Source organism: Camelina sativa, chromosome 19 (genome assembly GCF_030686135.1).
Source record: "Camelina sativa cultivar CO46 ecotype springtype chromosome 19, ASM3068613v1".
Taxonomy (NCBI): Eukaryota; Viridiplantae; Streptophyta; class Magnoliopsida; order Brassicales; family Brassicaceae; genus Camelina; species Camelina sativa.
In genome coordinates, this window is record NC_141898.1 from 19,632,460 (window position 1) to 19,656,279 (window position 23,820).

General features: G+C 37.6%; 4 protein-coding genes and 1 long non-coding RNA gene across 5 annotated transcripts; 4 read left to right on the forward strand and 1 right to left on the reverse strand.

Annotated features, from left to right (window-relative positions):
- Positions 1 to 7,774: 7,774 nt before the first annotated feature.
- LOC104773166 (serine carboxypeptidase-like 43) lies at positions 7,775 to 9,265 on the forward strand. The gene is made up of 7 exons (XM_087501248.1): positions 7,775 to 8,036; positions 8,135 to 8,242; positions 8,328 to 8,420; positions 8,506 to 8,598; positions 8,762 to 8,847; positions 8,938 to 9,217; positions 9,261 to 9,265. Exons 1-7 carry the CDS (start codon positions 7,775 to 7,777, stop codon positions 9,263 to 9,265), a joined length of 927 nt encoding a protein of 308 aa, XP_087357374.1.
- Positions 9,266 to 9,309: 44 nt separating this feature from the next.
- Positions 9,310 to 10,436, reverse strand: LOC147920817 (uncharacterized). The gene is made up of 3 exons (XM_087501249.1): positions 10,020 to 10,436; positions 9,477 to 9,878; positions 9,310 to 9,366 (listed from the first exon to the last, which is right to left on the reverse strand). Exons 1-3 carry the CDS (start codon positions 10,434 to 10,436, stop codon positions 9,310 to 9,312), a joined length of 876 nt encoding a protein of 291 aa, XP_087357375.1.
- Positions 10,437 to 12,230: 1,794 nt separating this feature from the next.
- Positions 12,231 to 13,949, forward strand: LOC147920818 (uncharacterized). The gene is made up of 4 exons (XR_015590625.1): positions 12,231 to 12,945; positions 13,077 to 13,136; positions 13,293 to 13,361; positions 13,767 to 13,949. It is a non-coding gene; the product is annotated as an uncharacterized LOC147920818 (long non-coding RNA).
- Positions 13,950 to 17,316: 3,367 nt separating this feature from the next.
- On the forward strand, positions 17,317 to 18,716 carry LOC104773155 (uncharacterized). Its single transcript, XM_010497730.3, has 2 exons — positions 17,317 to 17,994; positions 18,236 to 18,716. The coding sequence occupies exons 1-2, from the start codon at positions 17,616 to 17,618 to the stop codon at positions 18,604 to 18,606; spliced, it is 750 nt and encodes a 249-aa protein (XP_010496032.1). The 5' UTR covers positions 17,317 to 17,615; the 3' UTR covers positions 18,607 to 18,716.
- Positions 18,717 to 22,698: 3,982 nt separating this feature from the next.
- LOC147920819 (uncharacterized) lies at positions 22,699 to 23,597 on the forward strand. Its single transcript, XM_087501250.1, has 3 exons — positions 22,699 to 22,819; positions 22,940 to 23,334; positions 23,385 to 23,597. The coding sequence occupies exons 1-3, from the start codon at positions 22,699 to 22,701 to the stop codon at positions 23,595 to 23,597; spliced, it is 729 nt and encodes a 242-aa protein (XP_087357376.1).
- Positions 23,598 to 23,820: the final 223 nt, after the last annotated feature.

Consider the following 23,820-nt stretch of genomic DNA (forward strand, 5'->3'; position numbering starts at 1 on the left):
GTCAATAATTAGCAATAGAATGGAAGACACACATTTGGATGCACACAAGATGATTGATGATTAGGAACCAATCTGCAGTCCCTAAAAAGTCGACTTGTATGAAGACCTTTCCTTGGGATTTAGCTCCAGAGTTCTTCATCTAAGTTATTGGAAATTGAGTAAGCTTTGCAATAGAGCTGATTTCAAGCCAATCAGATGTACGTGTAAAGAGTTATACCTGTCTGAGTGAACGTATATACAGCCAGAGTGAAGACATGAGCCACACGCGGCCAAGACCATCGGCCAAACCATGGCCGTGGGAGACCATTGAGCACCACCATCGGCCAAAAGCCAACCGATTGAACTCACTTGGACCACGAAAAGGAGCCACACGCGGCCAAGATCATCAGTCAAACGTTGGCCGTGTGCAGCCATCGGTCACATGACGCGGCCAAACCGTGGCCGATCGAGCTCAAGGCGATGAAGGACAGGGAGCATCAGCGGCCAGCTCAAGTGGCCAAGTCATCGCCGATGGAGACACACGACTTCACCAATCGGCCAAACCGACCCTGTAGCCGCCTAAGTCCACACCTGTTTTAGTTTTAATCCGGGTTTGACCCAGTTTGTTTTAGGTTGACCTGGGTCCTTTTCTATTTTCCTATAAATACTCTAACCCTATTAAGGGGAGACTTATCTTTTGCTTATCTTTTGTTTATCTCTTGTTTAGCAGCGTTTTAGGGTTCTTAGGCTTTCTTACTCTTGGTTTGTTGAATGATTGAGTACTTCTAATTTTTTAATATCAAGTTCTTCTTTATTTCTCCTAATCTATAATCTCTTATTATGATTTCACAAAGATCAAACTCATTCTTTTGTGTGATCATGATGATGAGTGAGTAGATCTATAGAGCTTTGGGCTAGGTAGATTAGGGAGATAGATGAATGATCTTTGATATCTAAGGCTTTATTTATGAGTTTCCTATCTTGTTTAGTGCTAATCATGCTTGATAGCCTTGATCAAGCTTGAATCTAGACATAAGGATTTCCATGCCCAGAAGGTGTTTGATGAAATTCCTGAACCAAACTATCCAAGAGCTTTGCATTCCTAGCCAATGGAAATTGATGATTAGGGTGTTTAGTGGTATAAAGACTTGATTTTAATGCATGCTTATCTTGTGATTGCCTTTGGAAATTGTTGGTGATTGCTTGATTTGCATAGGATCGTTATCATGGAATTGAATTGATTTACATAAGTGTTCTTAGCCTAAGGAATGTTCTTGACTGTTTGCTTAGATATCTAGGATTGTTTAGCTATCTCCCAAGTCACTTACCTTGCCCAAGGTTCACCTGTTTAATCTTGATTTTAAGTCAGTTCTTAGTTTTGTCCTTGTTTCCTTCGAGTTTGCATTGTTTGAATTGTCTTGTTTTCTTTATTTGAATCAGTTTGTTAGTTAAGATTGTTACAAAAGAGCATATTCCTGTTTAAGTTTAGAGTGAACATCTTTGTGCATTCTTAGTAAGTTGATTAATACAAATTGTGGATTGATAATTTAATTGAAGTAAAAGTACTACATCACAAAGAACCATTAATTCTAAACAACATTCTAGGACTCAACTCTAGCAACCTAACAAAAGCCAGACAACAACCAATCGAGCCACTAGAACATCCTCCTCTTCATTGCATTGATTCCACGATCACACTTTGCCTTTACCTGCACCACAAACACAAATTAAAATGCATGAGTATTTTATAAACACTCAGTGAGGCAATCCTCCTAACTACTATGCTATACACAAAAGCAACTGAGATACCAATGTAAAAAACAATCAACAAACAAGACATACAAACCATGAAACAAGTATCGTCTTCACTGGAAGGGAGGTGTCGACCGACACCAGCTAAGTGTCGACCGACATTGGCTATTGGTGTCGACCAACACTACCCCACAGTGTCGATCGATGCTGCTCCATGGTGTTGACCGACACCCTCCTGGTGTCGATCGACACTGACTCCACAGACGCGATCTACTATAAGCCGAGAGCCAAATCTCGCTTCTCATAACCTCCAATCCGTCCAGAACTCAATCCCAAGGCCATATGAATCCGTAGGAAACCTATAACAACCATAACAAGCAATAAAACACCACAAACAACACCAAACAAGCAAGACAAAGGAAATCTCAGGCTTAGATCAGCCATGGTCATTTATTCCCCTCTTTGCAGGAAGTTTCTGACCAACAACAACGAATCCAACCCTCCTAGCAAGCTTCCAACACCCTCCTAGCTTCAGATCTCTCAAGAAAAGCCAGTAATCTTCCCAAAAATCACCAAACTCTCAAGAACACTCTTTTCTCTCTTTTTCTCTCTCAAAACTATGGAACAGCGACAAAATGAACTTCCCAAAACCCTTTTCGTCGACCTTCCACTTAAATAGCCCGGTTCTATGGTTTCCTCAAACCAAACTTACCCAAATCGATAATTAAGTCAATCTGGTCGAACCAGAAAATATTTGTGTCGATCGACACCCATCTCCAAAACGCACATTTGGTTTGCGGATGTTACAATGTGTAAGCTACATTTGCTTGAATGTAATCTTCTTCATACTCTATCAGACTTAGGTTGCAACTCAAATTGATAGACTCAGTCATTTTCTTTCCAGACACATCACTGAAACTCTTAAGATTGCATCTTGAGTAAATCTCATCATTCTCTTCATACATCTTCTTTAACGTGAGATTTGATGTTTCTGTTTGCAGATCATTGTAAAAGTCTTTCTTTGTGATTCATACAAAGCAGAACTTTGCTGGTTCCAGGTAACACTTGTTGAGAGTCCACAGCAGATTGATCTTTTTCTTGAAGCTGTAGCAGTGTTCTCTTTGATGATTACCTCTATAGTGATCACATCCATAGGACCTTCTCCTTCTGACCTTCCTGAAATCATCCTTTGAAAAATGCTCTTGTCTTTTTTTCTGATCTCTTTGTCATTTGATGTTTCACCCTTTGAGACGATAGATATGCTTGCTTCTTCTTTTAAATGATTAGCACTTACAAAGTTAACAGGTTGAATGATCATATCACCTGAGGTTCCATATTTTCCTTGATATCCTAAACCTCTGTGTGTAGCGTCTATTCTTCCCATAGACAGAATCTTGTCTAGATCCTTAGTTCCACTGTTCAACATCCTGATCTGCTTGTGTTTTTCATTCAACTCCTTTTCAAGCATTGTTCCTCTTCCCTTTTGTTTGTAGTATTCTACTTGTAGATTGTTCAGTTTCTGGAAAAGTCCTTCAGTTGATTGATCAATTCCCCCAAGTGAAGTATGAGTATCCTTTTCAGTTGCATCTTCACAGGCTGATGCAAGTTTGGATTCCAGAGTGAGCTTTTCTTGAATAAGCTTAAGTTTATCCTTGCTTAGTTAAACCCAACTATCATACATGATTTTGTACTCCTCCTTAGGGTTCACTTCTTCATCACTCGCCAAATCAGAACCAGCTCCAATTTGATCATCTTCTCCACTGACTATAAAAGCAACAAAGTTGAGAAGCTCTTCTCCTTCCTCATCAGATTCAGAGTCGCTGAAGCTCAACAGAGATTTCTCTTTTGACCTAGTTTTGTTAGGACATTCAAATTTTGTGTGTCCCATACCTTTGCACTCAAGACACTTCAACTCATTCTGTTTGGTAACTGGACACTCAGATTTGATATGACCATAACCTCCACATTCATAACACTGAATCTCCTTTCTCTTTGCAGAGTAGTCAGTGTCTGGTTTTGTCGATCTACCACTAGGCTTGTCCCGTTCTGAATTACTCCAAGCCGCTCATCTTTGTTTTTGTTTCTCTCAACCTTTTTCAAGGCTTTACCAAAGTTGTTGGCCAGCAAGGCCATGCTATCCTTGATTTCTTGAAACCGATCAGGTTTTTGCTCAGCTTGAAACGCCTTTTAGACGGTTTAGCTTTGTCTTCATCAGCTTCCATTTCTTCAGATTTCAGTATGCCAACCAATTCTGCAAATGTCATTGAATCAGTATTACTAGCTACCCTCATCACAGACTTATGAGCAGCAAATTTGGTCGGAAGACACCTTAGTAGTTTCTTTACTAGTTTTTGATCCTTGTAGGTCTTCCCAAGTACTTCAGCTTCATTTGCTATGGTGCTTATCTTTGAACTGAACTTCACAATTGTTTCATCAGGAGAGAGAGAGGAGAGATCAAGAATAATTTCCTTTTTCTAGAAAATCACTTGCTAACAATTACGAGTTTGAATGGGATGACAAAAAAAATAAAAAAGCAGGTCACCCTTTAATGCAGTCCTCCTATCATCAAGTCACAATTCAAGAATTTTTTTACTTTTAAAAGTTAATGCAGATGAACTGCACACAGTTGAAATCTTTTTTGTCTTTTTGTGGTAAATGTAGGAGCAGAGCCGGCCCATGAGCTGCAATTAGTTTTTTTTTTTTTGGGCCAGTGGCTCTGTGTAGGAGAGATGCATGCTGATCTACTCTACAGTTTTTTTTATGATGTTCACCCTTTTTTATGCAGACCATTTAAATAAAATAATAATTCAAACACATTTTTTTTTTGCTTTTTTTTCTTTCCAGTTTTATAAAAAAATTATATAACACACAATTAAAGTTTCTATCATTTTCATTCTTATTCTCTATCAAAAGTATTTTTTTACACAAACTAAACATAATTTATTTATCTATATATTAAAATATTCTTTTATCTTTTCTATACTTATTGATATTTAATAAAATTCTGTAAGTAAATAAAATACAATTTTTGTAATTATTGATATTTATGGTTATGTATTGTATATAACTTATGTACATACTAATTTTGTTGTAGTTAGTATTATATTATATTTAAAACATTAAATAATTTCGATTAGAAAATATAATATATTTAAAATATATTGAACCGCTTGATCTGCACTTGAACGGCCAAATCTGCTTGATCCGCTTTTGTTCTGCTTGATCTGCTTGAACCGCTTGATATGCTCTGCCCGATACGCTCTCTCCATTCGGAGCCTACATTGAAGATTACAATTATATAATAATGATAAGAAAAGAAAAAAGCACAAACAGCAAAATAAGGAAATCACATAGTCATTATTAAACTAAAGTCACTTTATTCTTGTCTAGTTAGAGCTCTCCTCCAATCAAATATTTTCCCCACTTGTTCTTCACTTCTATCTTCAACTCTAAGGTAAGTTTTAAAAAAAAAAAGAAAAATAGTTTAGAAGTGACAAACAGATAAGGAAGATCGTAACCTCTGGTTAAAGAAACAATTTTGTGGTTTGGTGTTGAGAAGTTGATATTGAAATAACTAGAACCTTGAATACTAATACAAGAACACCAAAGATATAAGTAAACTGAGGTTTATTAAAGATTCCTCAAACAACTATCTTACAAGCTTGTTTGATCAGTTTCATGCAACACCACAACATGTAGTTTGCCACTAAATCGATCATAATCTCCCCAACCTTGCCTGCAAAGCAACAGCTATGCTCACTCGTTTATTCTCTCACCAACAAAGACACTCAAGCAATATCTTTTTTTTTGCTTAATTCTAGACTTACACTTTTCTACCTTTGAAAGTGCTAACCCTAATAAGATGTGTTTCTTTCTCTTATATAGACTTCAACAATCTTCACTATACTCTTCTTTATCCAGCAAATCCTCCAATGCTTCATGTCCTTCACAATACCTCTCTTTATCCAGTAGGTCTTGAGAAGTTCCCCATCATCATGTTGACTTTACCAACCCACTTGTTTGTAGCTTCCAACGAACACAATTTAGGCTGACACCTTTTTCGCCCATGCTCCCCATCTCCATCCTCAATGTGTTTCACTGTCTACAATGTGTTGTGCTGGCAGATGCCACTTGACAATTCCCCGCTTCGTCTGAAGTCCTTCAGGCATGTTCAGACACAGCTTGTAACTATTACAGGAACTCTGTTTCTTCAGATACTACCCTTTTAAGTTAGGTGTTGCTTGCAGGGAACGGGTCGGAACGGGTCTGAGGAGTTTGAGATCTTAATTTCAAGACTTTGGTGAGTTTGATGACTTTAGTGAAACAAACAGATTGAATTGATAATATGGTCATGTTTTAGGATCTATAGTTTTTTTTTTTTTTGAATTTAATGTTAAATTATATTCAAAAGAAAAATAAACGTTTTACAATGCATAGCAAAGCTTTTTCTCTCAATACATTTCTAGGATAAATCTAAATAGAGTTTAGTGAGGTCTTGCCGCAAACCAAAGTTGTATGGTGTTATCTTCTCCAGTACCTATAGTACTCAACCGGTTTCGAACATTTTTGTCTATAATTTTGATCAGCTTATCTTCCGTCGATGGTTGGTTACCATGGCGTCTGTCATTCCGTTCTCGCCAAATGGAATATAAGGTGTTCTGAAATGTGTAGCTGATGATGAACCGAGTTTTCTTGTCCAGCTCATTACCGCCTATCAATGCGACAATGTCTCGCCAAACAGCGGTGTACTTAGTCAAGAGAAAGCCTTTAGTAAGCGCCTCCCACACCTTCTGTGAAAAGGAACATTGAAAGAAGAGGTGATCACTTGTCTCCATGGGATGGTTGCAGAGTTTGCAGGTCGGGTCAACGTTGTGGTTCCAGTGATGCATCCTGTCTCCAGTTGTAAGCCTGTTCTTCATGACCAACCAAGTTATAAATGCATATTTCAGAGTGCAAAAAGGAAACCAAACCGCTCTGTAATTAGGCATTGTTGGATGAACATCCCGAATGAGGGACCAAGTTAGGATCTATATTTTCCATAAGGAGGTTTACTTCTTTGACAAACATTTTTGTTATGCTTCGAAAGGACGTCCTAATTCTCCCTCGGAACTATCGCATTGCACCAGATCCACACAAAACTTTGACCTCGTTCTATATCTCCCGCAAACTTAAATAGTCCTCCTATTTCTACCCGAATTCATAATTCTATTGCTATTTCTCCAAATTTTATGGTTAAAACAGTTTACTAATCAAACCTAATAGAAACCGATACAAATCCGGTATGAAACTAATTTTTTAAATCAAGCAAACATTAAAAACTCGACCCGACCCATAAACAATCCGATGCGAGACCTTCTTCTTCTTCACCGGGTTATTCAAAGCTAAAAAATTATTATTTTTGTGAATTTTGATTTTAAAATTAAGAAAGTACATTGTCAATATTTGTAATAAGGAAGTGTGTCCAATATTCCCGAAGTGTGACACACACACTTTCTATGGTCAAGAAGTGTGTCTTTATTCAATAAAGTTTTTTAAAGTTTATTACTTTGGGAACTGGATTCCTCATTCACCGGGATCTTCTTCTCACCACTCACCTCAATCTCACTTCCATCTCCGTCACCGAAACCGCTGAGGTCCGTCTTCAGAACGGTGTTGCCGCTGGCTCTCTTCCTTCACGGGTCCTACCCCTCTCTCTCTCAAGTTTGATTCAGTTTGATATTGTGATTTTCATGTATTGTCGATTGCTTGATCCGGGTCAATTTTGATTCAATGTAATCTGCAGAAACAAGTTAGTGTATATGTAAAGTCTAAAATCTAGAAAAAAACAGAAAGGGAAATTCTGAAAAACCAAAGCTCACAAAAACATAGTAGAAAACGGTTATGCAAGTCATAGGTGCGCGAAAGAGTTTGGAACAACACTTATAACACAACCTCTAGTGTCTTCATGTTGTGGCTCATGCTCCTAAACTGTCTTTGTATATGATTCAGTGAGATTGAACTTAACTTGTAAATTATTGATTTGTATTTTGACATGTTTCAGATCATGGTACCATGCCAGACCATCGTTGTGATGATGATGGTGGTATTGGTCACAGTGCAGTGGTTGGGGTGTACTTGTAGTTTTGCAGAAGGTTATCCGGAAGACGATTTGGTGGTGGTGCTTCCAGGTCAACCGAAGGTCGGGTTCAGACCATTCGCAGGATATATCAATGTGGACTCGGAGAATGGTCGTAGTCTGTTTTACTACTACGTCGAGGCTGTAAAAGAACCCGACACTAAGCCCTTAACCCTTTGGCTTAATGGAGGTCTCTGTTCCGTTTCTCTGTTTCTGTTAATAGTTTCATCGGTTTAAGCTAGTTTACTATTTCCATATTAAATTACATATTTGAGGTTTGTATTGCAGGTCCAGGTTGTTCTTCAGTTGGTGGAGGAGCTTTCACTGAGTTAGGTCCATTTTACCCCACAGGCGATGGTCGTGGCCTCCGCATTAACTCCATGTCTTGGAACAAAGGTTTGTTGAATTGACTGTTATATATATAAAGAGAGCAGAGAAACTCTGTAATTCATGCTATCGTATCTTGTTGTGAAATGTGTAGCCTCGAATCTGCTATTTGTGGAGTCACCAGCGGGAGTAGGATGGTCATACTCGAACAGAAGCTCTGATTACAACACCGGGGACAAGTCTACTGGTAAAGCTCTAAATTGCATTTTTCAAACTATATTAGAAGACTGTTCTTTCCAGCTGATCACATGTTTTTTATTTTTTGAGAACAGCTGATGATATGCTTGTGTTCTTGTTGAGATGGTTCAAGAGGTTCCCAGAGTTGAAGTCTCGCAACCTCTTTCTCACTGGCGAAAGCTACGCTGGTGTGTCTTTGGTTATTCTGATTCTTAGTTTAAGAAAATGGAGATTATCTGAAGATCATGGAACTCTTTTAGCTTAGCTGGTTTGCTATTTAATTTCCTCAGAAGTTACTTGTCCATGGATCTTCCTTTTATCTAACCAGGATTTGACTTCATTCTCTCGCAGGACATTACATACCTCAGTTGGCTGACGTGATACTTACCTACAATTCACGCTCAAGTGGGTTCAAATTCAACATCAAAGGCATTGCAGTAAGCAAAAAGGAACCTTCTTCTTGGCGTTACATCAACTCTTTTGGCTCTCTTCTGATTCCTTTGTGTGTTCTTCATTTTTCTGATCAGATTGGGAATCCACTTCTGAAGCTTGACAGGGACTCTTCAGCTGCATACGAGTTCTTTTGGTCGCGTGGGATGATCTCTGATGAAATGAGACTCACAATCATGAGCCAATGTGACTTTGCCAATCCCAAGAACATGAGCAATGCATGTATAAATGCTATCGTTGAATCCAGCGTCCTCACTGAGTATATCAACAGTTATCATGTTCTTCTTGATGTATGCTACCCGTCTATTGTCCAGCAAGAGCTGAGGCTCAAGAAAATGGTTAGCCCCCTTTCCACATGTACAGCACAGTCAATATCTTTTTTTTTTTTTGTCAACAATAGATTAGCTCAGATGAGCCAATGCGAAGGGAAATTGTTTACATACAAAACATTATGCGGAGATGTGCGCGCACAGCGTGCCAGAAGATCCGTTTTTACATTTGCATTTCTATGAATAAAATATAAGGAAAGAAAAGAGAACTCCTCCCTGTCCATCTTGATATCATCAAGATACGTCGAGAACGCCAGCCAGTCGTGTGGCGAAGACACCATCTTCACCAAATCAGCGCAGTCTGAGTGGAACGCCACATCACGGTAATCATGTCCGATCATGCAACGCATCGCCCAAATGAAAGCTTCGACTTCAGCGTGTAAGGGGGTAAGACTTCGTCGAAAGTTAGTAGCTCCCATACTTGGCGTCAGATCCTGAGACTGGGTACAAAACCATCCGGCTCCTGCGAAAAGATCTCCTAACTTCCAAGAGCCATCAACGAAACAACGATAGCCTGAAAAGAACATGGTAAGGGAAGTGTTTGACCCCCGTAAACGAGAGTCAGCAACCGTTGGCTGGACAGTTGAAACCACAGCTTCACCCTCCTCCTGAGCCTGCTGCCAGGATAAAGCCTCACCTTCAGCTACCCGAACGACCTCCTCTGGTCGCTCCGTGATATTTTCAAAAACCTTTGCATTACGCGCTTTCCATAAATATCACAAAATCCACGGGAAATCTGACACATGGGATCCCGGGCTTTTGGGATCCAAGAAATGATCCATATTAGCATAAACAGACTCCACCGGAAAACAATGTGATCCTACCGGTACCTGAGATAAAGCCCACACCTGACGCGCTGGTGGACAGAGAAACAGAACATGATTAATTGTTTCCTCCTCAGCACCACAACCTGAACAGCCCAAATCACACGCGATACCACGCCGCCGCAAGTTTCGTGAAACCGGAATACACCCAGACAATGCTTGCCACATAAAGTGGTGGAGTTTTGGTAGGCAACGAACCTTCCACACACTAGCTAGGAGAGAGGTTTTCTCTGGCCCGTCACCAAGCGCCTTAAAAGGCCCGGAGATCGTCATACGTGCCGCATGATAACCAGATTTAACCGTATACCTCCCATTCTTCGTAAAATGCCAACCAAAAGAATCCTCCTTTGGACAACTACGTAAAGGTAAAGCTCCTATCAACGCAACATCAACTGGATCAAAGTGTTCAGAAAGGACATCCATCCGCCATGAATTTGTCTTACAATCAATTAAGTATGACAATCAATATCTTTTCTAAAAATAATAATATAATAATAATAAACTTGTTGTTATATTTCTTTTAAAAAATAGTTTGTTTGAGATAGTATTTATTTTTAATATTGTAATTGTTCGGTAAATCTATATATATCCTTTTGAATACTAATTATTTTAGAATATTATAGTTTTTAATTTGTTTGATGTATAATACAGTTTTATATTGCTTGTTTGTATTATTTGCATCATTATTTTGTGAATTATTTTGAAGTAGTAATTATAATATTGTAATTGTGAGTAAATAAAATTTATGAATCTATCAGCCACATAAATTTATTTTTACCAATCCGCCAATGAGAAAAATTAAAATACATATTTTTTCCTTATAGATTGAGTAATATATTTTTGATTTTTAAAAATTCAAATCACAACATATGCAGAAATTGTTTTTACATATTTATTAATCATAAGTATTATATGATAATTCAAAACAATTTGTAAATAAAATGTAAAAAAAGATGATAGGAGAACTATAATTTAACATCTTAACAAAATCTTTCAAATCTAGTTATTAAAATAATCATATTATCTACTTGGATATAAATCTTAGTTTTAAAAATTCTGATTTGGTTATATATTTTAAAAAATAAATAATAATTTTCGTCCATAATTAATTAGTAAAAGAAAATATTTTTTTTTTTGAAAATTAATATTTATTTAAAAGAGTTTATTAGAAAATTCTGATATATTGTTTATATTTGGTCAAAGTATTTATTATCTTTATTAAATTAAGTAATTAATCTTTATTAAATATTTCTAATGGCATTTGAACGTAAATTTTTACATTTTTTAAGGTTAGTTTCATATTTGTACTTCTCAATTAATATAGTAGGATATAAATTTTGTAATCATATTAATTAAGGATTAAATTTAAAAAAGATTATTACCTTTTATCACTTAAAATAATGAAAATTTGTTAAAAATACCCTTTTTGGGATACCTCTTTACAAAAATACCCTCTTTTTTAACATTTTCATTTTTACCCTTTTTTACATAATTTCAATGTGTTAAATTAATTTTTAGAATTTTTTTTTTTTAGGTTTAGATTCTCATTTTACATTTAGGATATAGTTTTGAGGGGATAGGGTTTAGTATTTGGAGTTTAGGGTTTAGAATTTAGTGATTTTATTTATAGAAAAGGGGTATTTTTGAAAATGATCAACATGAAAGGGTATTTTAAAAAAGTAACATGGAAAAAGGGTATTTTTGAAAATCCCCAAAAATAATTGCAAGCGAAATTGTTAAGATCGAATCTAAAGCATTTATTAATTAGATTTTGGAAAAACATATTATATTTAGTAAGAAGCCTTCCAAATTCAAACAGCAACAAAATAGAGAAGTTAGGGGAGGTATTGGTTTAGGATTTAGAAAGAATTTTAATGGCTTTATGTTTTTGCTGATTGTTAGAATCATAGAAAATTGAAAGTTAAAAATAAAGGATTCTAAGAGATTGTTTAGGAAGTTTTTTAAAATGTTGATGATTTGTTTTTTCTAATCTTGTAAAATCTTTCTATTTGATGAAAGAGTTTTCATGACTTTTGTTATGAAGGAAATGATATAAAATCCTAAACCAATAACATAAAATTTGAATTCATTAACAATCCAAGATTCTTTTGTTTTACTTGAATAACATAAAACTTTTAATGACTTTATAAAACTCTTAATCCAATAAGACTAGATTTATCAAGATTTTAGATAACTTTTTACAAATCCACAACCAATAACAACCAATTATAAATATACCTTATAATTGAACTACATAAGGTATATATATATACCCATCTCCAAGAATTCTTTATTATGCCGAGAACCATAACCATAGCTTGGCTTTGTTACTTTAAAACCATAATCATAGCTTAATTGTGTTCCTTTAGTTGACCTAGAAAAGAAAACAGTTTATAAAACATAAGATTTGCTTATTTTATGTTAAAGAAAATGATAATATAAACACAAAAACATAAACCAATAGAGAAATCATATTTGATTTTGTTAGAATATAAAATCTATTTAAAATACACATATAAAGGAGTTTTTAATAAGGTTTGGTGTAGTTTAAGACTTCTAGAATTGTTTTCTGAAAACATAAATCATTGTTTTTTCTGGGATTCGCCATGTTGTTGATATCACTCTACACATAGCCATGCGCATACATATCAGTTTAAAATTTAAAGGCATGGTCAAGATAATGGAAATCAAATAATGAAATATATGTACCTCTTCTTTGAGTATTATTGAGAATATGTAACTTGAAAGCGTGTTGTGTTGACCTATTAAGAAAGCCAACATATGAGCATGAAATTAGAAAAAAACATTCCATCTTGATCCCCAACCACATTCCATCTTGATCCTCAACCTTGGTTCCCAATAGGTGACTCAATCGGGCTGGCTTCAATCTTATCATCGTGCTTATTCTGTTATTCAAGTAGACAATATATATGTAAGTAGCAATAGAAACAATCAAAATGGAGAAACTGAAAATGATTTGTTCTAAGTTATTAGAGAGACTTTATAATACATTATTATACAATTGCTTTACTGACTTACTTTTTTTAATTGCTATTTCGCCAGTCTGGATGAAGTTCTGAAACATCATTGACATGAGCCATGTGAGATGAAACAGGAGAAAATGTAAGTTTCATTGGAAACTGTGGAAAAGATTTTTTCAAAAGTTTTAAACAAAACAGTAACACTTACTGCAATATCAGCCAATACCATCTCTAGTGTCTCTCCAGTATATGTGCTATATTGCTTCCACGTATAACGATCTTGACTCTTATTTTCCAGGTTGTTTTGAAAGACTTAATATCCGAGACATGAGTGAAACCATTATTGGCGGCCATCATTTCTATTAAGGTGAATATCTGAGCTATTATTTTAGGTTTGATTTGCTTGATTGTTTATACGTCTCTTTGGTTTTTATAGATGTTTAAGATATGAGTAGTTGTGATTGTGGTAATATTTGCAATATTCGATTAGGGATTAGTTCAAGATTTTATGGAATCAGTTTAAATTTTATAATTAATGTTTTGATTTTATTTTCGGTTTCAAATGATCTTGTAGAGGATGATTAGGGATTGCATTAAAATTGATTACGATTTTAATTGATTTGATTGGACTCGCTGATTTTTTGGAGATTAGATGACGAACAGAAATGGTAGGTTGTCTTTGGAGTCGCTGTTTTTTTGCAGATTAAATGACAAACCAAATTATACGAAAAATATTTAATATGATGCTGTTTGGATTTTAATTTGCTTACAGGTTTGGAAAGAATAAACTGTTTGGATGCTCATGCAAGATATCCAAGATCCAAATGAGATCATCCCCAAACACTTTGGATCCACATCTTTTATTCCCATTTTATTACCTATTTGCCCTTAATTTTTTTTCTTCTTCTTCCTTTGTTTTGTCGTGAGGGCATTACATGTCATACATGGTTTTTTGTTTTTTTTAAGCCTAAGTGTGCTTCCAAATTAATTGTATAGATACTAAAAAAATAAAAACTTTTAGAGCATCTACAGTGGAGAGCTCTCGCAAAGTTTCTCACCACTAAAATCATATATATAAAAGTTGGCTAACTCTCTCTATACGAGTGTTATATCATCACACCAAAAAATGATATGTGTCTTTTTACAGATTTTTTTTATAATTAATCAAATTAATTGAAGGAAAATCAAAAGACACTCTTAACTAAACTTAATGAAAGGAAATAAAAAATTTCATTAAGACCATATACTAATTAAGTAATTATCATATGTATATGGTCTTCTCTCTATTCAATTCAATACATTATGGTAAGTTAGTAATATTGACATGGAGACGTTAGACGTACCAATAAATTCAAGAGAAGACACACTCTCATTTATTCAAAGTGAGAGATCTAAGAATGTTTACTGAAATGACTTTTTAGTTTTAGGTTTCTTTTTCTCTTTCATATGAAAACTCATGAAGCAAATAAGTAATTATAGTTATACATATGTTTTTTAAATTATGTCAATCCAGATTTTAATCAATAGCCTACCATGATGCATGTAACTCAAGTACTAGAACATGAGAGAATATATGGAATAAGAAATTGTTTCCCTAGAATCAAGTTAAACAAGTTTGAAGCATTATCCATATAAGTAACCTAATTGCATAGAATTGTGTCAGTATATCCTATATTGTTTTTGTAGGTATAGAAATAATAATATGGATATATGAAAAAATACAATTGATATTTTGAGTCGAACATGAATCTTACCATACAAGTTGTAACTAAATAAATCTTAATTTATTAACTACATAAAAACACACAAAATAACAAAAACTAACCACATGAATAGACAACATAATTCTTTTGAAACAATTTTCAAAGAAAAGCAAGGTAATTTTTTTAAAAACAAATTTCTAAACAACAACCCGCGCTTAGCGCGAGTATTCACCTAGTTAAATAAAAAATATTAAAAAAATTTTGAAAAAAAGAGTGAGAATCGATTCTGAAAGGACAGGAGAGACTAACCCATGAAAACTACTTATGTGGGCCCCAAATATTACACATGTCTTCCTTTAGTTGGTTTCTATTTTATTATGATAATTGTATCTATAATAATTTTTATAGGTAAATAAATAGTTTATATGTTTTTATTACTTTATTATTTTTAATTACAAATCATAAAATAAAATTATCAATATTATAAGTTCTATTATGCATAAGTTTTAATTATTTATTAATATTATTTTCAATAATTAATGAAAATTAGAATAAATCTTTTAAAAAATTATGCTGCATTTATTTTTATTTTTTTTATCAACCATTGGGCCACAACAGGTCGGCTCATTAGCCTAATCCCTATATTCGTAGGGAGCGAGACTCGATCCCTGGTGTGATGGTGTCTTGTGCATTAAGATGTTACCTTTAGCCACTGCACTAAGGTCACTTCACAAAAAAATTTGCATTATTTTAAGAGAATGTAATGTATTAAAAGTATTTACGGTTTTATTATTACTATTATCATAAATTATATTAAGAGACATAACTAATACTCCCCCCGTTTCAAAATATATGATGTTTTAATTAAAGCACGCAGATTAAGAAGTTTTTACTTTTAACAAGTTCAACCAATCAGAAACAATACTGTATAATATAAAATACTAAACTAATCTAAAAGTTGCATAGAAACTTGAAGACATCTTATATTATGACACAAAAAACTTCTCTAAAACATCTTATATTTTGAAACGGAGGAAGTATATAAAAATATATATATATATATATATATTTAAAATATAATTTGATATGATCTAAAATATATTAATTAAAAGTCTTAGAATTTAAAATAAATAGTTAAATTAATTTAAACCACAAATATTAATCTACATTTTAAAAAATAATATTATATTTATGAGAGACCATTGGAAGTAGTAAATAATGAAATGGTTTTAGCACTAAAGTTTACTAAAATAATATTATTATAATGGTGAGAGCTAAGGGTTTGCACATGGACCATTGCAAATGCTCTTAGAGCACCTCCAGTGGTGATTTACATAGGGTTGATTTTAATTGAAAAATTAAAAATATTAAAAATGCGTAACTAAAGAGAGAAATTAAAGAACCGTTGCTTGTATAAGTATTTTAGGAACTGAGAGAGAGAAACGTTTCTCCTTTATCCTCTCTTTTTTATTGGTTAAATCTTCTTTTAAATATTTAATTTTAAGAAATTTAAATGAGTTGCTCATTTGTGGAGATGGTCTTATATGCTTCTCCATCAAAGCTAGACATTTGGCTTGGGCTTAGTGAGCTAAGGGTTTGGGATATCACACTAACTCGGGAACTTGTCATATATCTAAAAGTAATACGCCGTCACAATTACAAAGCACATGAAAGTGTAGAAGCTTCCAATTTAAACAGCTCGACGAGTCTCCAACATGAACTGTCTCGCGTTTTATCCATGCATGCAAGCTATTTAGATTAAATATAGAGAACCTAGAACAAGATAAGCATGTGAAAGGCGGAGACTAATAAGAAGCTTATATATACCAAATCATGTGAAGTTGAAGACAAAGAGTAAGAGAGGCATATAGGTAGAGGTTGGGCTAAAGACAGGTACCGCCACTTGGGGCTACAACTTTAATAGATCACTTTCGGCCAATAAATTGGGGAGTGGAACATTGACTACTGTGCATCTGCTCTACCAAATCAATTTGTTGATTAGTCATAACGTTGTGGTCCATTTTTAATGAGTTATAGTTTGTATTTAAGAGCTGGTAAGTAAAGTCTTTTGATTATTTATGTTTGAGGGGAACTAATGCGGTCGTTGATTGCGAAAAGTACTAGTCCCTACACGAAGTAGGTAGTTTAACCGGTTGATCATATATATAATTTTTTTGAAGACAGAAGCAAATAATTTTCATAATTTGGTTTTCGGTCCAAATTCATTATATATAGGTTGCGAAAGTATATGAAACTAGCTACTTTATTAGAAAATAGTGCTAAACTTCATTTATTAAAAAGAAAATAATTATACCATGGAGAAAACCTTTTATGTGAATCAAACTCGGTATGTTGTATGTAATTAGGCTTCTTACTCCTATGCATTATTTTTGATGCAAGGGGTGCGTGTAACCGCACTCATTATGAATAAAGATCAAGCTTAGAAGAAGAATCTACCACAATAGTTTTAAACTCTGATGTTTATTCATTCAATATCACATTATTTTTTCTCGAAAACTTTGGAATATGGAGTGGTTGAAAAAGAAATTTCTCTTAGTCACAACACAACCACTACATTATTCTTTAGTAATATAGAAGCCTAAAGCCTTATTTTTCGTTAATCCTTTATTTGTTGTCCCGTATGTGTGTCTTATATAGTTATCTCTAAATTCTTTTTTTTTTTTAATAATCAAAATTACTTAACACCTTTCGATTTGTAGAGGAGACCAAAACACATTTAATTGTTATTTAGATATTATTTTCTGTATATATTGTATATGTATGTATGCACATGCAACCATGAATTCGTTTAGTCAAAAATATGAGCCATAAATTGCGCCAACACACACAGACACATATAATATATATTTATATACGTAGGCTCCAAACTCACAGAAAATCAGACACACACACACACAATGGATTGGTTCTCATGGCTGTCTAAAACCGATCTTGACCCGACCCTAAGCTACGAGTACGGACTCATCTTCGCCCAAAAGAAGCTCCAGCGTGAAGACATCGCTCTCTTCAACCACAACTATCTCCGCCGACTTGGCATTAATGTAGCCAAACACCGCCTAGAGATTCTGAAACTCTCAAAACGAGAGACACAAGAACTCGGTTCCAATCACCATCGTCCCGCCTCGGCGAAACTCATATCTCTCGTCATCAAGGCGACCAAAAGCATCGGCGATCGCTTAAACAAGTGGCTTTTTCTCGGAGGAACCGCCGTGGTTAAACCGTTGAAGGAGAAGCAGTCCCCGCCGCCAGCCTACCGCACCGGAGCGTTTGTGACTGGTAGGTCAAGATAATGCACCTAATCATTACAACCAAACTAATTTTTTTTTCCAACAAAACTGCTTTTATGATTGAAGCAAGAAGTCTAAATTCTGTAGATTCATAATTGGTGTATAGGTAGGAGAAACTGGTAAAGTGATTAAATCTTTCAAGTTATGTAATAATTAGGGTTTAATAGTTGAGGTGGTATTAGTTAAAACTTCTTTTTATTATGTTGAGAAAATTAGTTAACAACTTTCAGGTAACAGCAATAAAGTCAATGCTGAAAAAGCTGAAGTACATATGGAGAGATTACCTGTGATCAAAAGGAAAAGGATCGCAAAATCTGGACCGTTGGATCTGAAACATGGAATGCAAGAGAAAACGACGTTAGTAAGCAACCGAAGCATGAACCTATCAGGACCCTTGGATCGAAGCGTCCAAGAAAGACTCATATTAGCTTATAGAAGCCCTGTTGTGTCGGGACAGTTGGATGGAAACTTAAACGAACGGCTAAGATTATCAGGGCCGTTGAAGGGAAGACCACCGAGCCCAAGTGTGTATGTGGAGTACAATAAAAGATACGATGATACACAATGGGATGCTATGTTTCATAACTTGAAGCCAACGTAGATCCCAGAGTATGAATTATGTTTTTGTTTCATTTTGGGAAAACGGATGTAGCTACTTATATGTAATGTGGGTATCTATCGTGCGGAATATACAAACTATATATTACCTGACCTCTGGTCTTAAGTCTTAACTCTTAACTATGTAGTTTTTACATATATTTTGTTTTTCTTTTTCGTCATGTGAAAGTTCATCTACAATCACCATCCACGTTTTAAACGGGGAAGAAAAAAACACAAAAGGAAATAGAAAGAAATAGGGCCAATTTGACCAATAACCAAATTCAAGAATAAAATTAAAAATAAAGCACATTAAAAGAAAAATTAGAAAAATAGGATTAGACGTTGAGCCCAAATTTGTCAAGAAAAGTAAAGGTTCGGTTTGGGGTTTCATGAAGGTTCGGTTTACTCAAATGTGCATTATCTGCTCTTGAATATGAAGAATCAACAATGGCCAGAGGAGCTAAGAAATGTTTTCCCATGGACTCTATAGAGGATTTGGAAAAACCAGAATTCGCTTGTTTTTGAAGGTAAAATTTTCTCTCCACAGGAAATAGCTCAAAAAAGTAAAGTATACTTAGTGGAATGGACAGATGCACAATTAGTCGATAATTCTGATGAGGAAACAGAAACGATTACAGAAGGGGTCAGTCATAGTAGGGAAGAAACAGTTGTGGTTCGTGGTGTTAAATCTTGGCATCCTCCTCCCTTGACTTGGCTAAAATGTAACATTGGTGTCTCATGGTCCCGTAGAAACAGTCTAGCGGGTTGTGCATGGGTGTTAAGAAATCATAGAGGTGTGGTCTTACTTCATAGTAGAACAGCTTTTACAAGGGTTCAAAATAAGATGGAGGCTCATTTTCAAGGTCTTATGAGGGCGTTTTAAAGTATGAAAAGCTACAAAGTGGTAAAAGTGATTTTTGCATTGCAGGAGGAGTGTTTGGTTAATGTTATTAACAAATCTACTTTATGGCCTTCGTTTAGATACCAATCTATGGAAGTGGATCGTATGTGGGGATATTTCAAGGATTGGAAATTCTTTTTGAAAAACTTATCTTCAAACAGAGGAGTTTTGATGATTGCAAAAAGTGTCACAGAAGAAGGTAGATTGCATTCATATGTTGCAACGAGTCATCCGGTTTTGCTTGAAGGATTATTTGCTGAAGAAAGGCATGTGACATCGGTTTGAGCATGTTTCAAGGGAATGAGCATGTTTTTACTAATATGGCTCAAGGGAATGAGCATGTTTTTTTGTATAGGCCTTGTCTTCTTGACAAGAGGCTTAGGGTAGAATCTGTCCATTTTATATGGGCCTTGTTTTGTAGATACGTAAAAAACAATATTAATCTAATATAATTCCAGTTGAAAAAAAAAATTAGAGGTCGAGAAAATTACCATTTTAGTGCGGATGATGTGATAGTTAATGATGGTGATAATGGCCTTCGGAGGTGGTCGCCGGAGTAGTGGTCGGTGGAGGTGGTCGTCAGAAATGGTAGCTGGGGTGGCCACCGATGGTCGGAGATGGTGGCCACCGCCGGTGGCTGGAGGTGGTGGTGGTGATTGTTGTTGGATATGGGCTACGCCCAATATGCCACTCGGCCCAACAAGATTAATTAATCACAGCCTCGGCCCGATAAGATTGGGAGCAAGTCATTAATTCCTGCAAAGGGCAACCTCGGAAATTCACGACGAAAACCCTAGACGTCCCTAGGTCAACAGTCCCCTATAAAAGGAGAAAGCATTTATTGGGATCAACATCCTGACCCGCGGACAATACCTAGAGAGCAACACTTTGCATCGAAAACTGCTATTGTCTTTCGTATAATTCGTTCTTGTTTTCAGTTCGTCACTTTAAGCTTACTAGTTCGTTTGTGGACTAACAAAGCTCTAATCCGACTTGTTTTAAGTGACGATCTCACGTTTTCCCCGATTAATAAAAGAACTTGCTTGCTCTTTCCCACAAAATCTTTATTTGTTTAAACTGTGTAATCCCCGGTACAAACAATAGGCCCCCACCGTGGAGCCAGAGTAAAGCGTTTCTTTTGACGAATCAAAACCGACGATCCTCACTTCTTCGGAATCTCAAAAGTCATGACGAACCCCAGCGAAAACTTCGACGAAGCAACGGAGCAGCCAATGGGGCAGCGATGGGGACGAACAAGAACGCGAACTGTCCCCCGCCGAGCTCCCTGCCGAGCTCCCTGCCGAGCTCCCTGCCAAACTCCCAGCCAAGCCCAACCGAAGGCTCCCTGCCGAGCCCAGTCGAAGGCCCACTGCCGAGCACAGTCTCTCCGCCGGCGCCTGACGCGTCCTCCGAGCCTCCTGTAGCTGCACACGTCAAAGCCGGACCTGCCGCAGACCAGCTGGTTACCAACGCCGCTGCTCTCCTAACCGCCGCTCTCACCAACGCTACCGCTCTCCCCAGCGCCACTCTCCCCTTACCTGTACAAAGAAACAGACTCGACGATATGATGCAGGTCATTCTCGGTCGTCTCGATGGCCAGGAAACACGAACGAACGGCTCGAGGCCATCGCAGCCGCACAAGAGGCCTCGCAGAACCAAATGAGCAAGCTCCAACGAAGGAGGGGCGAGCGCCGAAACGACATCAGTCCTGCTGGCGATAACGAGAATCCTCCCCCAGCGCAACCTTCTGTGGAGGACCGATACGACAGCCACAGACGCCGCCCGACGTCCATTATCGTAGGATCCGTTGATCGACGCAGTAGAGAGGAGCCAAGTGAGAAGCTGCAAGACGGCCAAGACCAAAGGAGTTGTAGCCCGCCGACTCCGACACTGCCGATCCGACAGCCCGAGGCCGATCTTAAGGATGAAACCATATGACGCCTAGAGGCGATGGTCCACGAACTCTCTTCCAGAGTCCATCGAGCCACGAGCTCTGCTCCCAACCTCGATCGAGTGCTCGAAGAAGTCCAGCGCTCATCGTTTACGGTACGAATCTCCTGCATTCAAGTCCGTTATGTAAACAAGTTTAAGTTCACCCCGTATAACGGATTAGACGATCCGAAACCATTTTTGACGTCAATGAGTTTTGCAATCAGCCGAGCTCATTTTAGTGACGAAGAGTACGAAGCTGGCTGCTGCCAGCTATTCGTTGAGAATTTAGCCCATGAGGCTCTAGGGTGGTTCTCCCGGCTCCCGCCGAACTCGATAGGGAGCTATCACGAGCTTACCACCGCCTTTCTCCAACATCACTCTACATTCATGATTCGAGGCGCGTCGAACGCCGATCTCTGGAACATGTTCCAGCGAAACGACGAATCCCTCCGAGAGTTTATGGAGAGGTTTAAAAGAATCGTCTCGAAGCTCTCGATTGCCGACGACACGACAATATCAGCTCTCCGAAATGCTCTCGCTCACGGCTCCCGATTTTGGGAGGACATAATAATACACGAGCCTCTGACTCTGGATGACGCACTACACCGTGCTAACAGATACATAGAGTTAGACGAAGAGAAGGCATCGAGGACAAACCGTCCAGAACCCCCGGCCCCCAAATCGTCTAAAGGAAAAGAGAAGGCACAAGAAGAGCATCATGAACCTCGTCAACACTTTGACAAAGAATACGCCGATAAGTTGGACAAAGGAAAGAAAGTCCAAACGTTTGCAGTTAGCAATCAAGATCCCAAGGCATCTTCGTCAAGGCCCTGGAATAACAAGTGGGTCCGAGACCCATCAGGAAAGGTGGCAACAAATATTGCGAATACCACAAGCGAGCAGGACACTCAACAGAAGAGTGCCGCACCCTCCAACAAATATTGCTCGACAAATTTAAAGAGGGCCAAATTGACGTCGATCTCGAGCGACGACAAATAGCCGCTCACAGGGATAACCATTTTTTCAATCCTGAGAACGAAAACGCAAGCAAGCAATATAACACCACCCCCGCGCCACAACCGAGACCCGAAACCCTACCTCCGCCCCCACTAACCCATAAAAGGAATCCGAGCGAACTGAGGATGCGAACGCTCCGGCTCCACGCCGAAGAATCAACATGATCATGGGTGGTCTGGCGACTTGCCGCGACTCGGTCCATTCTATCAAAGCTTATCGACGGGGACTAGAGGTCAAGCGAGGATGGTTAGCTCAAACCACGCCACCTACTATGAACTCCGATCCAATCGTGCTCACAACGACCCACTGGTGGTCGAGATGGAGATCGACGAAAGCATGGTTACCAAAATCTTGATCGACACAGGTAGTTCGGTAAACGTCATTTTCAAAGACGTGCTCATTCAAATGGAAATCGACCTGCGGACCATCGAGCACGATGTTTAACCTCTCACCGGATTCAACGGTGACACGGTGATGACGGCAGGCAAGATCATGCTACCAGTTTATGTGGGTGGGACGATGCATTGCATCAACTTTGCTATCGTCGACAAGCCGATCGTATACAACGTCATCTTCGGCACTCCTTGGCTGCATAAGATGAAGGCCGTGGCGTCAACTTACCACCAGTGCGTAAAGTTCCCAACTCCTAGAGGAATATTTACACTACAAGGGGACCCGCTGGTAGCAAGAACCTGCTTCATCATTGAGCGAAAACAACGCCACGCCCGGACATTCACCGTTTCGGACTCGGCCGAGCGCTCAGATAGTCGTGTTCGCCCTAACTCTGAATCGATCATCCAAGTAAACATTGACTCTTCCGACGCAACTCGATGTGTGGGAATCGGGGCCGACCTGCCACAACCAATCAAGGACGAGCTCGTAAAGTTCCTGTGCCAGAACGCAACGACCTTTGCATGGAGCATGAGCAGTATGACCGGCATCGCCCCAACATAACCTGCCACGAGCTCAATGTGGACTTGACGTTCAAGCCGATCAAAAAAAGGCGACGAAAGCTCGGACTAGAGCGTACCGCCGCCGTTAACGAGGAAGTCAAGAAATTACTCGAGGCTGGATCCATCCGTGAGGTTAAGTATCCCGACTGGCTGAGCAATCCAGTAGTGGTAAAGAAAAAGAACGGCTAGTGGCGGGTGTGCGTCGATTTTACCAATCTCAACAAGGCGTGTCCAAAGGATAGCTTCCCCCTGCCGCGCATCAACCAACTAGTCGAGGCAACCGCGGGGAACGAACTTTTGTCGTTCATGGATGCGTACTCAGGATACAACCAGATTATGATGCACAAGAACGATCAGGAGAAAACGGCCTTCATCACCGATCAGGAAACTTACTGTTACAAGGTTATGCCAT

What these genes read in the sequence shown, in the direction of transcription:
- LOC104773166 (XM_087501248.1), top strand. Translation starts at nt 7,775, where the DNA reads ATGGTACCATGCCAGACCATCGTTGTGATGATGATGGTGGTATTGGTC. An exon ending in CACTGGCGAAAGCTACGCTG is followed by an intron (nt 8,599 to 8,761) that starts GTGTGTCTTTGG and finishes ATTCTCTCGCAG; the next exon opens with GACATTACATACCTCAGTTG. An exon ending in TCAACATCAAAGGCATTGCA is followed by an intron (nt 8,848 to 8,937) that starts GTAAGCAAAAAG and finishes TTTTCTGATCAG; the next exon opens with ATTGGGAATCCACTTCTGAA.
- LOC147920817 (XM_087501249.1), bottom strand. Translation starts at nt 10,436, where the DNA reads ATGGATGTCCTTTCTGAACACTTTGATCCAGTTGATGTTGCGTTGATA. An exon ending in AGGTGTGGGCTTTATCTCAG is followed by an intron (nt 9,879 to 10,019) that starts GTACCGGTAGGA and finishes CGTAATGCAAAG; the next exon opens with GTTTTTGAAAATATCACGGA. An exon ending in ACTCAGACTGCGCTGATTTG is followed by an intron (nt 9,367 to 9,476) that starts GTGAAGATGGTG and finishes TTTTATTCATAG; the next exon opens with AAATGCAAATGTAAAAACGG.
- LOC104773155 (XM_010497730.3), top strand. Translation starts at nt 17,616, where the DNA reads ATGGATTGGTTCTCATGGCTGTCTAAAACCGATCTTGACCCGACCCTA. An exon ending in CACCGGAGCGTTTGTGACTG is followed by an intron (nt 17,995 to 18,235) that starts GTAGGTCAAGAT and finishes AACAACTTTCAG; the next exon opens with GTAACAGCAATAAAGTCAAT.
- LOC147920819 (XM_087501250.1), top strand. Translation starts at nt 22,699, where the DNA reads ATGGTTAGCTCAAACCACGCCACCTACTATGAACTCCGATCCAATCGT. An exon ending in CAAAATCTTGATCGACACAG is followed by an intron (nt 22,820 to 22,939) that starts GTAGTTCGGTAA and finishes TGATGACGGCAG; the next exon opens with GCAAGATCATGCTACCAGTT. An exon ending in AACCAATCAAGGACGAGCTC is followed by an intron (nt 23,335 to 23,384) that starts GTAAAGTTCCTG and finishes GAGCATGAGCAG; the next exon opens with TATGACCGGCATCGCCCCAA.